Raw genomic sequence first — 14,186 nt, 5'->3', positions numbered from 1 at the left:
ACACACACAAAACCTTTAAAATTGGCGCAACATGCTGGCTATGTGATGTGAAGTGTGTTTTGTTGCGTCACGTGACTCAGACAGTAAAATACCTTTGGCTCCTGGCCAGTTATGAGACCAAAGTGCTACCGATGCTTTTAATATTGAATCCAAACCTTTCATGATAAATATTTTTTTTAATTTTAAAGAGATAAATTGTTTGTCATGTTTTCTGTTTTGTCCATGAGCATGTGCGCATTAACCTTTTACCCCAATTGCCTACACGCCCGCCAGACGAAACCGGTCAATTCCGGTTTCAGGAGGCGTATTTAAAGATGATTTACCGGTAATCACTGGCCCACACATTCTGATTTTGTGTATTTAACCAATAATTAACGGGTTATGGAAAAATGTTCAAATTGAAAAGCCACGTTTGGCAACAATTGGATCACGCAAACAACTGTCAAGCCTTGTACTTTGGACCTGGGCGCCCTTGTCCAGTTATCGCAAACATAATATTATGTTCAGCCGAATGGTATTAAGGAAACCCGAACTTCACAATTACCACCGTCGTGTGACGTTGCTTGGCCTTTGCCAACGACTTTTCTTTGTGAGGGACAAAACAGGAGACGCATTCACTACAACGATGTAGATTGCGAGGGCGTGGGAACAACGTTTAATGCGACACAAATGCAAAAGTTTTCGAGAAATGATTCGATTTGCGCAATCATCGACCACGCGTCAGCCAATCGACCTGCAACTATTACCTCCGGACTGGGTGTTGCGACTACAAACGAACTCTCTTCGTCAGACCTACCTTTTGCGTTCTTGTTGTATTAGTCACAGTGGTTATGCCACAGAAGCACAGTAACACGTTTAGACCCTACCATAAGAGCTATTTTAAGGCGAATGTAAAGAGAAAGCTTCCTTCCGGTGATCCGAAAGGTGAACCGTTAGGGGATTCCCCAAGATCTCTCCCCTCGCTTTATGCTGAAATCTGACTAGGCTTGAGTCAGACGAATTAGTACAGACTGAGTGTTGTGTCGAGAGGACGTGTTAGTAAAGGGATGGCTTTTCAGGTTCAGTTAAAAAAAAGTGTTTACGACAGCTGCGCGATAACTATTGCTGAAAAGTGCAATAATATGTGTTGGTCAAGTATTTTACAGTACATCATTGTACATTAACAAATTATGGTCCGACAGTATTTGAACGATTAGCGTTAGCTGCGAAGCGTGGTGAGTCTACTTGAAAACTCTCTTTTGTAGCTTAGCTGCTGTGGGTATCGTGTGACTGGGTTGCATATGGTGTGGCAGGCTTGGCGTGTGGATTTTACAGCTCGAGCTAAAGAACAACAGGTTGACGAGGTTTAACTACCAGCATTTACGTTTGTGCGCCGTTTGCGGCCGGAAAGCGCACAATCAATTTCGGAGGGTTTAGATACGAGTTATTAGAAAAAAAACCTTAATTGTCGAAAAAATTTACAGCAAAAAAAAATTTTTTTGTCGTAAAAGATTTAAAAAAATAGTATTTTTCTCGGAAATATACAAATTGTGGTTCACTATTGTTCAACAACTCGGTACTGTCGAAAGCGCTGCAAAAGTCTGACGAAAAACAGCAGTTTCTGAAGTCCAGTAATGTTGTAAACTTTCATGTTTAATACGTGTGTTGATCACGCGCGCTGGGCTCAGCCCATTGACGTGCCACAGGTTTAGGCGTTGGGTTACTTCAGGTCAAGTTGTGAATTCCTTCATGGTACTCGATACTAAAAGTTGGCTTTGGTAAAGCAACCGTTTTTGCTTATTGCAGGTCCATACTTGAACTTTAGTGAACTGTACAGTCGACGAAATTTAAATAAGCAAAAAAAAACACTGCAGCTGTGAAATATTAAACAAGATCAAGCACACACATAACAGGACAAAAAGATGCTTAAAAAGAAAGGTAAGCGCATTGTGTAGGGAGAAATTAAACGTGACATGCTAGAAATTAAACGTTAATACTTCCATTCACCTGCCACTATTTCTACAGTTATCTTCGGATTCCTCCTCTTATGCATCTTTGCGCTTTCTAAGGTAAGTGAAAAGACAGTTTGTAAATTTACGTTTTCCTACCAAAACTAAGGTTATGTGACGTGCGTATTTCAATATTGGTTTGTATGTTTAAGGTGACAGGAGCCGACCACAAATCAGCTGTCAGGATTCACAGTATGGACCCGTGCCCACATTTAGAATTGCCCGATGGCCAAACTAGGAAAACACGTCGGGTTCCTGAGGGTTATCAATGCTGCGGATGTCCGCCGAACTCTTTCTATAGTGAAGCTTGCGTGTAAGTGGCCATTAAATTGATGCGCATCCAGTGGTCGCTGAGTCTTTGTAAAACGCTTTAATTTTGTTTTTTCATTGCACAGAGAAAATTCCCCAAACACGACTGAATGTTTTCCCTGCCCTGATGGGCTCGTGCTCAGTGCTTTCGCACATCTAGAAGGACGCAACAAATGCGTTCAGAAACCACCCGTCGACCTTATTCCAGTCCAGGAACTTACCACAGATAAACCGCCTGTTGAAATGTAAGTCATAGCCTTCCAGTTCCTATAAATTTAATGAAATTTAGTGATGTATTGTATGCGCAAAGGAGCCATAATAGCCAATGAAAACTGCATACAGGTGTACACACTGGTACCTAGTAGTTTAGTACTCAACATATCAACGATTCACCGAAAGGTAGCAAAAAGTGAAAATTTGTGTGCCTGCTAGGCTACCAGCTAGCACAGTGCGACAGTCACCAGCTGCACTGATGAGACCTTACATGTCAAAACAGTCTGTACACCTGTCTGCAGCTCTTAGTGATGTACATCCGTATTAATATTGTTTTACATCGCAGGAAGTCGAATAAAAACTCGTCTTCATCGCCATCAAATGATTTGGATCCTTCGAACAAACAAAACGGTGAGACATTTAGAAAATCAATTTTATTTGTTGTTGTGCTGATATCAATCAACATCGGCTTTTTTTCAAATATACATGTTAAGCTCTTTTTCTTGTTTGTTGAAGATACTCACAATGGTTTTCCGTGGAATATTGTTGGTCCGATAATTGGTGGCATAATGGTGTTAATTTTGGTGGTGGTGGTGGTGTTATGTTGCCGTAAACATAAAACAAGTTGCCTATACGACAAGGTAAGCTGGCGTAGAAGGTTTGAAAACTCTTTACGACTATTACGAAATATCATAACAGAAGAAAGGAGTTGGGGATAATAGCGTTGGAAGCGACAGCGGCAATGGTGGAAGTTTCTTAGGCGAATTTGAAGCAGGACAAGAACCAGGCTCGTCACGTGACACTTTTTCCACCGGTGTTGGTACGAGAGGGTAAGTTTCACGATTACATTCCTGTTTCCTCTGAGCTAAAGACCTATGTATACATCGATAGAAACAACACACCGGCAGTGGACCAAAACAGGCGACAAGACGGAGTATTTTCCACAGTGAATGAACGTAGAAAAGAGGTGAAATAACATTTCTTTATACAACATTCATTTTACACAAAGTCAATTTGTGGTGCTCTAATGTGGTTCTGCATTTTCCTATACGTGTACTAAGCGTATTTGGTATTTGCGACAACACCAGCACAGTTAAAAAAATTGCCGTGAAGTGCCAACCTTTGTATGACTTATACAACAAACACTAAAGCATATTGTTCGTTGCAGTCACACGAGTCACTCCCCACAGGCAGCGACGGAGAAGTGGAAAATTTAACGTTACTGCAACACGTCAGCGGACGATCGACTTCTAAAAATCTTGCCGACCCTCTGCAAACTCCCTATTCCGACCCGGCTACCGTCAGAGAACCCCCAACCCAGATAAGATACCAAGGAGCTTCAAACTCACAAACTCAACACGACCAGGAAAACGAAATGCCTGAATTTCGGACACGTTTGTCTGTGACTATCCAAAGTAAGTTCCGAAAAACAGATTTTCAAGACCAAACATAAAAAGTCCTTATTTTCGCAAGAATTACTCTATGTTTAGTTGCAGACGAGATTGACCTTACATACACCCGCGTCCCCTGATCTGTTTAAATTTTTCTTTTGAACAGAGGAAAGAGTTAGCGGCGCATTTAGTTCCATGAGGCGACGAAATAACATCCCGTTGAGGAGAGAAGACGTCAAACATTTCGGACGTCATTTTAAACTGAACGACGACTTGATAAATGCCGCTGACCGTGACGCAGGTATGCCCCAAAGTATGTAGTCACACTGAAAAACATCTGTTAACGTTTGTGTTTTTGTCCAGACACCACCTCCGGCTTTTTAGTTGAGGTGTTTAAAGATCTTTGCACCACACACGGCACCAGTTTGACTGCAGCCAAAGTCTTGAAGTTTTTTTGGGACAACAAGCTTTTGGGAGTGTACGAACTCCTGTTGGATGAGCTTCGTAAGCCGTGATTTTCGCAACGACGACCTGCTTTCTGAAGGTTTATTACAATCGCAAATGTTGCAACCTTGAAGTCAAATGGAGTGTAGAGGAAAACTGTTACGCATCATCTCAAGTATTATTACACAGAGATAAGAGACGTGAGAGTGGGAATAACAAGCGTCGCACTCCGCAATGATAATTTGTGTGCACGCATATATGGCTTGGACAACAAAACATACTTCGGTTAAATCAACACCAAGAGCACAATTTGGTCCTTCGAACCCAACGAACAACCTCAAACTACGGACACTGTTGATCCAACTTTTTCCGATGGTAAAAATCAGGGGTATTTGTTGTTCCATGTGAAGCCATACCTCTTGGAGCTGTTGCGTGTATTTTTTTTCTTTGCTTCTGCGAATTGTACTTCATTGTTCTTCCTTCCTATTGCGGAAAACTTGTAATATTATTTTATACAAGTGTTGGTTTTCGAAATGACAACTCCAATCGTTTGACGATCAAAACGACACCTTAACAATCCGAAATAGCGCAAGTTCAAATTAGATTTTCCACGTACCGAATCTCGTTGCTAAATTGTAGGCATGCTAATAACTGTTTTCCGGTATACTTGACCTGTTTTACTCGTGCTGCTAGGGTAATGAATGAACAAAATTCATTGAAACATGCTTTGCGGTTACGCTTTGTGATGTGATTTTAATTTAAGATTTCCACAGAACAAATATGATTGTGTTAAATGGCACAGGATATTGATTGAGTGATGATTCAAATCCGTCGAGCCTTTTTCTTGGACAAGTTTGATTTATCTTTATTTAGGTCCACAAAACAAAGTTTGGGGTGACGTGAAGAAGTAACCTTAAAAATAAGACCTTTAAAGGTGGCTTATTAATTTTCACTTGTGCGCTGGACTGTCTGAACCGAAACTTGGATCTTGTCAAATAATGTCAAACGTGCATATTATTTTACAATGAAAAAAAAACGCGTTTTTTAACCGCAGACAAATCACATTGCGAAATAAACGCACAGAGAGCATGGCTGGGGAGTGAAGCCGAACGAGCGAGATTCGATCGCTTCACTGTAAATATTTGACGTCACAATGCACGTCGCGCCCGCGTCATTCACTGCTTTCACCATGGCGACGGCGCAGGTTATGGCGCAAGTGAACATATTTTCGCGGAAACGCCTGTGTTTTCAACCAATCAGAACACGTCAAAAACCACGCCACCTGCTTCTACGTCATCGCCGGTGAGGTAAGTGGAAACCGCGAAGTCCATTCCTGATGTCGTCACTAACGCAACTACGCAAATGCGAATATTGCATTTCCTTTCTTCAGAACTCCTTGCGTACCTGTATGGAAGTAGATTTGTGATTAATCGAAATGCCAGATGTGCTTTTTAAACAGATTATACGGCATCAAAATCACCAGTGTAAGAAAGCCATTCAAACTTCGAGCGCGCATTTAAGCGCTCTTTTTCAATGCAAGTGATCAGAGGAAAATGTTCATGAAGAAACAAGAAAGAAACACATGAAGTAGTGTGTATCATTAATATCCTCGGGCACGTCTGGCATGAAATTTAACATTACACATTAAGGATTAAGGTCAAATTCTTTACCCAACACGCTTTTAGGAAGTAGTGGGATGGATGGATATCTTAATAAGGCAAAACATTCTGTGTGTGCTTTGCCGCAAAAGAATAGAAACTGCTTGCCCAGATTTTTAAATCGCGTTTGTTGTATCAACCATTTGCCAATGATGCAGTGTGACGTAAATCGTTTCGGTCTTGCCCAACGAAACCTAACACCGCGAAATATCATGGGGCAAATTCCATATAACCAGGAGTCCGTTGTCCGCGTTAAACCGGAAACAAAACCGGTTTATTCCGGATCCCGGCGCGCTGCATTGTTAATACAAAGATTCACCAAAATATTAACCCAGTCAAAGTTTCAATCGGCTGTGACTATTCTTTCTACCCAATCGGCAACAGGGTGGCACTACGGATTTAAACAAGGAACAAATCAAGTCTGCTATAAAAATAGCACTTCTAGAAGCTATTGTGTGCAGTGGGGGAAATACATTTGACCGCAATAAAATGAATTCTGTACTTGATCGACTGAGCGTGACCAAATTAAATCCTCGTTTGGTCTGCCGTAGAACAAAACGTAACACAAACCAACATAGCGAAGCACGTTGGAAGGATTTCGACGAAAGCCGGTTACAGGACTGGTTTGTGAATGCCAGTCTAAACCGGTTGATGCCGGTTGTCGCATAGTTAAAAGATGATTCATCAACAGCCAAAGTCCAACAGCGTCCTTATATCTCATTCACGAACCGTGGCCTTCAAAGTTTATCATTAACCGGCAATTTGGCCGAGTGGTAGGGGCAACATTAGAAAACAACAAACAATAAAAAACACACAGTAAGAACCCTCAAAAGACGTTCTATTGGCTTTTACGCTGTTCTGGTTGGTTGGATATAGTATTGAGAAAACATGACGTCAATAACCACTGCCGCCTTGTAACGTACCCGGGGGTCGTGTTCACAAATACCCAAATATTCAAATGCCGAATGGAAAGAATGTTGCAGCTGAATAACCCCTCCTTATCGAAACCTACATGATTGTGGAAGCGAAACATGGTTTCTATTTAGTCTTCGAACTGCGAAATGGTTTCCGAAATCGGAATGTTTTTCATTGAACTTCTGATGATAACATTCCAATTTCTGCGTCAAACACTGAAGTTGATTTCTTCCTCACTACGTCTACCCATTAATCAGTGTAAACTACCTATTGGGGTCAATTTATTGATTAGAAGGGGGAAATGGCGAGGAAACTCACAATTTGAAATAAAAGCATCGGCGTTAATTTTGGTTGCTACATACAAAGTGTCGCAAAGCATGTTGATTTTGTATCTAGCGTCGCAGATAATGTTGACTCAACTTAGTGAATCTTCTTAGCATGCGGCAATGCTTGGTCGGCTCAGACTCGTACGATCGCTGGGTCTACCAGTAAAAACGCACGAGGTAACTGTAGGTCATATAACTTGTACACCTTCTTCGTATATGTATGTTTTGCAATTGTAATACGAGGTTTAAAAGCTGTTCAACCTTTACTGAAGGAAACGCACAGCATATATCTTATTCTTGTCAACACAATCTTACGACATGAGGAGATGATGCGAATAACTTTTTTCAATTGTACAATAGTCATGTATAAGCAATAGAGCCAATAATTCGGGATATAGCTGACATGATCGTTGTCACACCATAGCTGCATTGATAAGATCTATTAGGTCGAAACAGTTGCCCTGTGTGCAGTTCACTATAAAAAATACAATGATCACTTTGAAATTAGGGCATAATATTTGAGATGTTTGTTTCATTTGAAAGAAATGCAGTATATTTTGATTTGATGCAATACTTTAACCATAGCACCAACCCAACAACATCACATATACACACACGATGTCTGCCCTGATGTTATTCAAACTTTGATTTGCCATTTGCCAACCAAGACAAAACGAATAATTGTGTCACTTACGTTAAACTTCGGTATGTGGAAACATTCGCTGCAGTCACTTATTTTGTGACTACAATAACTACAAGAACAGTTTGGTTTGAAGTTCGTTCGTACATCATATCAACAGAGCCCCATAGAGAGTACCGACTGTAAGGCGGGAAAAAGGGGGGTAAACACAACAGTCACAAGACTTGTCGAGACGCCATGTCTGCAGACCAGACAGGTAAACATAGTCACACTGAGAGTTAGTTTTAAAGATTGACGTTGAGAGCTATTACTGCAACAGAGCAGCGTATTTTTATTGTGAGAAAATTACCGAGTGTTTCTACTTTGTTAACTTATATTAATACGAGAAATTTATATCGCCCCTGGGGTAAATGACATTTACCGTTGACAACACTTTTGCTGTAAAGGCTAATTTATTGGAAAATGGCTTAAATCAGCATTGTGTGGCACAATCGGCGTAAAGAACGCAAGGGGATGTATATTAGGAAAATCAAGTGCAAATACAAAAAACGCCTACTTGTTCGAGAACATTCTCAGTGGCGAGGAAAAAAAGTCTTGCACTGACTTGAAAGCGGAACTAGAATCATTTCTGTATCATCTTGGTGATGAAGGCAGCTATAGTTTTTCTAAAAGTTTATTTGAAACAAACTTAGGGTAGTTGTGTTAAGTTTATTATATAAACTAGGGCATGCTTACATGTTAACCTTAAATTGAAGTAGTGTTTGTCAATTCAGACATTTTTGCATTTGCGGTCAGTGCAAATAGAACCTTTCAATTTTCTGCTTGACTGTTATTTGTAATTCCTAAAAAATTACACGAAAATGGAAGTGAAGTCGATCATCCAAAGTATGTGGAGATTCGTATTAGTTCTGACAATTTGTCAGGTAATACCCAAATCCCACTGTGCTGGGGTGCTAATCTGTAGACCTACTCTTACTGCGTGTTTTCGTTGCTATAATGAGGCATAACGTGGAAATATGTTTTCGTGTTTAAGCAAGTTGCTGGGCAAAAAAGCGAGGTGAAGAAGTATTCGAAGGTCGACCCCTGCGCTCACCTGATTACCGATAAAAGGAAACTTCTCGAAGTTTTTGATGGAAATGGGGAATCTGTGTATTGTTGTGCTTGTGGGCGCAACATGTACATGGACAAAGTCTGCAGGTTCGCAACTATCACAAAGCATTGTAGAACGTGTATATTTGTGTGTCTTCTTGTATATTTCACGTGTATATTTTGTATATCCACTGCCATTGTTTGTTGTTACCTTGTTTGTAATATATTGGCGGCGGATGTATTGGTATTTGATTTTATTCAGATCGGGATATTTCGACACAACTGACTGCAGGACGTGCCCTCCTGGCACGGAAATAGATGATACAGCTCATGTCAAAGGATTAGCGGACTGCACACCGATCAAAAACCTGGAGCCTCTGGACATACTGAATGTCCCCACAGTGAGGTAAGTCATAAAGCAAATTGTGGAACTTTAGTAAATACAGTTTCTGTGCATCATCAGGTTTCGTGTGTGGAGAGCACACATCATGATTTCTTGTTATATCCAGTGTGTGGGTATAGGCTGCACAATGTTAAATAGTTGTATATTAGACTTATGTTCACATTCCCAGTTATGAGAAATCAGTACAACTTGTTTGTCCCGTTGTTCCTTTCTTAGCCCCTCTTCCATTTCATTTAATTTATTGGCGGTGTACGAGGTATTTAAAGAAGTCGATAAAGCAAATGAATAAAGCGCTATTGTACAAAGTGTGTTGTCGCCTTTTGTGTTATGGACCCGTGCGTCTGAATCTCAGTCATCCAAATCAAACAAAGCTACCTGCTACCAGCACCCTCACAGGTGGCCGGGCATGTAGCACGAAGTAACTCAATATAAAACATTTCGGCTTCTTTTTCACAGGTCGACAACAAAGGCTGCATATTCTCCTGCGGTTGACTTCGACAGTAACGTTGATAATGAGGCCAAACGTCATTCTATCCCTGTATCTCCACACACCGCGGAACCACTAACATCGAGTACAAAGCAAAGTACAGGTTGGTCTAAATATACTCTAAAAAAATAACTTTTTTTTTAAATTTTGACACTTTAAATTATATAGTTGGACGCGATGAAAACCACAACAATGGAAAAATTGTTGGTATTCTGATTGGGTGCTTATCACTTATTGCTCTGGGGATTATTCTGTATGTGGGAAGGAAGCTGTATCGTCACCGGAGACGAAATAAACGCAAAAAGGTATTTAGTTGTGTAAGATAGGATACCCATCGAATAATAAACCGATTTTTATTGAAGATCTTGGCTTCCCCAATTGAAAGTACTGATCAATCTGCTGAAACGTATGTTTGTTGTTGAAAGATTAACGAAAATTTGTATAAACTTGTGATATCTTTTTGTCAAAATTTATGACCCTGTTGGTTCCAATAGTAAATAAAGTAATTTATCTACAAACAATTTCAATATATGAAATATTGCAAATAGATAAAAAAATGTGTGTTTTACACTCATATTTTAATAGTATAAACTCAACTGGAGGAAATGGGGGAGGAAGGTAATTGTACATTTTCACCATAACAGTTTAAAGTAGTTGTATGATTACAAATGCATTTTCTTCCAGGTCTCGTCCACAAGGCAGTCGCGATGACGAAGCAAAAGTAACCTGGGTCAGGTAGCCATAAGATAACATATTTATGACATGCTGAAGGTACAATGAAGTAATATTTTCAGTGAAACTAAAGTGCCCAAAACATCCAAAAAGGCTGAGTTGAGCGATACAGACGAGCAATCCCAACCTCTCATCGAATCCTCGCAAACAACTGGAGGACCGATTACCAACAAGGTCGACGCCATTGGTGACAATCACCCTTCGGCATTGATTCACGAACCAGATCCTCCGCCGCGACGGGCTGTTACAAACTCCAACGACAGGGAAGAACACGACGGCGTTTTCCCGGAAAGAAGGGAGGCAATCCCCAACGCTCCTCCAAGAAACATCGTACCAGTACCTAATGACACGGAGCGCCAGAGAAAATGTAAGTCAATGAGTCGTGGAATTGTTGGGGTGATTATGAATTAGTTAGGTCTTTTGAACATGTTTGAAGTTACTGTGTTTTTACGTCCTATAATATTGCGAGACGAACACATGTTATGAAATGGAAGCGTGTAATCTGTTTTCAAAACTTTTGTTTTAATTGAGATTCTCATTGCCGGGATTTTTTTTTGCAACCATGACACATATTGGCTTGTGAAGGTAACCCTGTTCCTTGAAAGCCAGTTTGTGTTACGAAAAGATGCACTGAATGTTGTGTGATTATGTGCACCATCTAATGCCTACCATAGAGTTTCCTATTTCAACGCTGAATATCTAAATGATGTCTTTTCATAGTTACCTCACTGGAAGCTCTCCTAACGCACGTCACCGGCATTGTTATAACCCCGTTTAACGTGAAGCAGTTGGCATCTTTTTTTTTACTGGACATCAACAAACAGACAGAGTTGGAGCGGAAGTGTGGAAAAGGTAATCACACGTAAAAAAACAACGTCACTAAACCACTTTCCAATGAAAATGCAAACAAACTGATGAAAAAATAAGTTCTTGCCGAAACGTTTTTTCGTATGAATCATAACAATGTTGGCAAACGGGCCAGTCTCATTATTCTCAGAATTATGAGCAAATCCGTAAATAGTGTTCCTAAAATACAAACAGTTTGCGACATACACTAACTAAGGAATATTTCTATACGCAGGGGACGTAAGATGGTATCTGGTTGAAGTTATTCGATCCATCCGAGAGACTTCCACCGATTTCACGGTGGAAAGATTGCTTGATTACTGGAAGAAACACAAACCCGAGCTGTGGAGATACCTGATGGCTCAAGGGGTGGACAGTCCCCATTAGATGTCCGCTCCGGGTCGGTTCTGTATTGGGGCCGACCCTCCCGGGCTTCACATGTGCTTTTCTAATGTAAGCAAATCACTAGGGTTTAAATCGGTTTCTTTAAAGCTAGCACTCGGCAGATCGCCACATGATACAATTCGGACCACGAAACACAAATTCCAAGGCTAATTTGAAAGTATTGCCCTGTGAGCTTTTCAAAGATCTGTTTAAACGACAGGAGTGAACGGTTTCTTGCTAAAAAAAAGTAAAAAATGTACAACTTGGTCACCACTATAGGGTTATGTGTTACATATACATTTAGATTAGACGGTTTTACTTTGGGACCCATTTGTGATTGAACGCTCTTGGAGTGCGGCCAGATAATGGATATGTATTTTAACGTTTCACAAGCACTTGTTTTTTTCGCGAGAAACTTTTCACTCTTGTCCTGGACGCAAGTTTTGACCGCCAACTTTCTGCAATTTATATTCGAGTTGTATGAATGCTAAATTCCCAGATCGGTGAACACTTTTACACCACGTTACATACCGGAACCGACCGACGTTGAAATTTCACTTAACTACCAAACCACAACTAAATGTCAACTTGTGTTTTCACTGACGGTCATCCCCTTACTCCTGGTATGTAACGTGGTGTAAAAGTGTTCACTGCGCGTTTCACAAAGCACATGCGAAAGCCCAACTATAGTCACGGATGATACTTTAACGTATACAACCGGAACATGTAATAGACATCTCATCAACAATTTTGTTGTTGACTACATTTAGAAATATTTTATTTACTGAAGATTTGCCAAAACTGCCTCATTGTGTCTGCGCAAGTGGGGTTGTGTACGTAAAAGTATCTTTTTGTGTTATAACGAACTTTTCAAACTTACTTGAGTTTATATACCTCTTTCTTAGACAAGAAGGGTATTTTATTGATGTATAATGGTATATTAAAAAAAACATGCAAATTAATAAGTGTTTGTTAATGCATTGTTGAATTCTGTATTGTGCTTTATGATAAGCTATATTTGGTGTGGGTTCAGCCACTAAATGACCCACAAAGCCCAAAGGGCAATACTTGATGAAAAAAATGTCATGAAATACTTGTATGCGTATGCTGTTGAAGTATTGAATTCTTTTGCATACGTATAAACGAAATATTATTATTACTATAAAAAGCCCTGTGCTTTTGCTTACTTCTCACAAGTGACGTTGTCCTTGTTTTCACGAGATTTGTTGAGTTGCTTGTCCGGGATATTGTCGAAGCAGATATATCGCTTGTGATGAATTGACCGACAGCAACCAGTATGAAACGCTATACTCTTGCATGTGATCAAGTGTGTATACGCGATTATGAACGTCAAGACCTTGCCTCATCACACAAAAATCGCCCTCCTGCGCGACGATTTAACCGGGTGTACAGTTGTAAATACATAATTTTTGTACCTACACGTGTGTTTTCCTCGATTGTGTGCCACACTCAAAAGTAAAATTTGCATTTGACAACCCCCCTTAACACAGTGAAACAACCTAAATATCATGTTCCTTGAATGTTACGAAGTTTTACGAAAAGTACAAATTCGAAATGTATATTTGGCCACAGCACTGGCGTTTTTGGTCACTTTATGATGTATGATGTCTTTGTGTTCATGAGTAGGTTTTTTATGTTGGCTGATTAGGCTTTTTTGTGTGTTTTGCATTTTTGCCAGCTTATGTTTGTGAATAAATCGTGCTATTGATGTATACTTTTGGTTTTATTTATAACATGCTACCAACCAGCTGTTTGAAACATGTAGGACATAACAAGCCCATGATTTCAATAAACACACTTATGACAACTATATGAAGGTGTAAAGCTTTCTGGATATAATTTTGGCGATATTTGGACTAAAGGCGAGTTCTAATTTTCTGGAAAAATGGTGGAGATAAAACAAAGTTTGCACAAAAAAATTGTTGTTCGCTTTGGTCATGAGTAATCTATTTCCAAGCTACCACATACATCACAATACACCAAAACGGGTGACACGAAAGTAGGCAACCCCATGATGACAATCAGCACAATCTTTTTTTCTTTTTTTGTATGATTATCATGGAAAAAAGGACATTAGCGGCCATCTAACGTGTGGGTTTGTGTCTTTTGCTATATTTTCAAAAACGAAGTTATTTGTGACTTTCTTGATTAGTTCCATTTTTCGTCTTTTAAATGCGTTGTTGTATTAAGCTTCCAGTAGCCAACTTCCTTTTAGAGATGGGTTTATAGCGACATCTAGGGTTAGCATAATATGGTCCGACATGGTTCCAGGGACAATGTCGACTTTAACCACGTCCCTGAATAGACTGTGATCTGTTGTGATCGTGATATTGACGATTT

At 40.0% G+C, this 14,186-nt stretch overlaps 2 protein-coding genes across 2 annotated transcripts; both read left to right on the top strand.

Moving 5' to 3' along the window:
• The first annotated feature begins 1,764 nt into the window (after nt 1-1,764).
• LOC145888675 (uncharacterized) lies at nt 1,765-5,070 on the top strand. Its single transcript, XM_082979478.1, has 11 exons — nt 1,765-1,917; nt 2,005-2,048; nt 2,141-2,301; nt 2,384-2,542; nt 2,857-2,921; nt 3,027-3,151; nt 3,210-3,340; nt 3,402-3,477; nt 3,679-3,925; nt 4,068-4,202; nt 4,265-5,070. Exons 1-11 carry the CDS (start codon nt 1,902-1,904, stop codon nt 4,414-4,416), a joined length of 1,311 nt encoding a protein of 436 aa, XP_082835604.1. The 5' UTR covers nt 1,765-1,901; the 3' UTR covers nt 4,417-5,070.
• Nucleotides 5,071-8,619: 3,549 nt separating this feature from the next.
• Nucleotides 8,620-13,558, top strand: LOC145888638 (uncharacterized). Its single transcript, XM_082979433.1, has 11 exons — nt 8,620-8,807; nt 8,918-9,081; nt 9,236-9,379; nt 9,833-9,966; nt 10,032-10,168; nt 10,226-10,269; nt 10,449-10,481; nt 10,548-10,598; nt 10,658-10,962; nt 11,316-11,447; nt 11,677-13,558. The coding sequence occupies exons 1-11, from the start codon at nt 8,745-8,747 to the stop codon at nt 11,826-11,828; spliced, it is 1,359 nt and encodes a 452-aa protein (XP_082835559.1). The 5' UTR covers nt 8,620-8,744; the 3' UTR covers nt 11,829-13,558.
• Nucleotides 13,559-14,186: the final 628 nt, after the last annotated feature.

The sequence above is a fragment of the Ascidia mentula genome, chromosome 2, assembly GCF_947561715.1.
Source record: "Ascidia mentula chromosome 2, kaAscMent1.1, whole genome shotgun sequence".
Classification (NCBI taxonomy): domain Eukaryota; kingdom Metazoa; phylum Chordata; class Ascidiacea; order Phlebobranchia; family Ascidiidae; genus Ascidia; species Ascidia mentula.
This window is presented reverse-complemented; position numbering and strand designations above follow the sequence as displayed.

What these genes read in the sequence shown, in the direction of transcription:
- LOC145888638 (XM_082979433.1), top strand. Translation starts at nt 8,745, where the DNA reads ATGGAAGTGAAGTCGATCATCCAAAGTATGTGGAGATTCGTATTAGTT. An exon ending in GAGTACAAAGCAAAGTACAG is followed by an intron (nt 9,967 to 10,031) that starts GTTGGTCTAAAT and finishes TAAATTATATAG; the next exon opens with TTGGACGCGATGAAAACCAC. An exon ending in GCAAAAGTAACCTGGGTCAG is followed by an intron (nt 10,599 to 10,657) that starts GTAGCCATAAGA and finishes TAATATTTTCAG; the next exon opens with TGAAACTAAAGTGCCCAAAA.
- LOC145888675 (XM_082979478.1), top strand. An exon ending in ACCGGTGTTGGTACGAGAGG is followed by an intron (nt 3,341 to 3,401) that starts GTAAGTTTCACG and finishes ATACATCGATAG; the next exon opens with AAACAACACACCGGCAGTGG. An exon ending in TTTGTCTGTGACTATCCAAA is followed by an intron (nt 3,926 to 4,067) that starts GTAAGTTCCGAA and finishes TCTTTTGAACAG; the next exon opens with AGGAAAGAGTTAGCGGCGCA.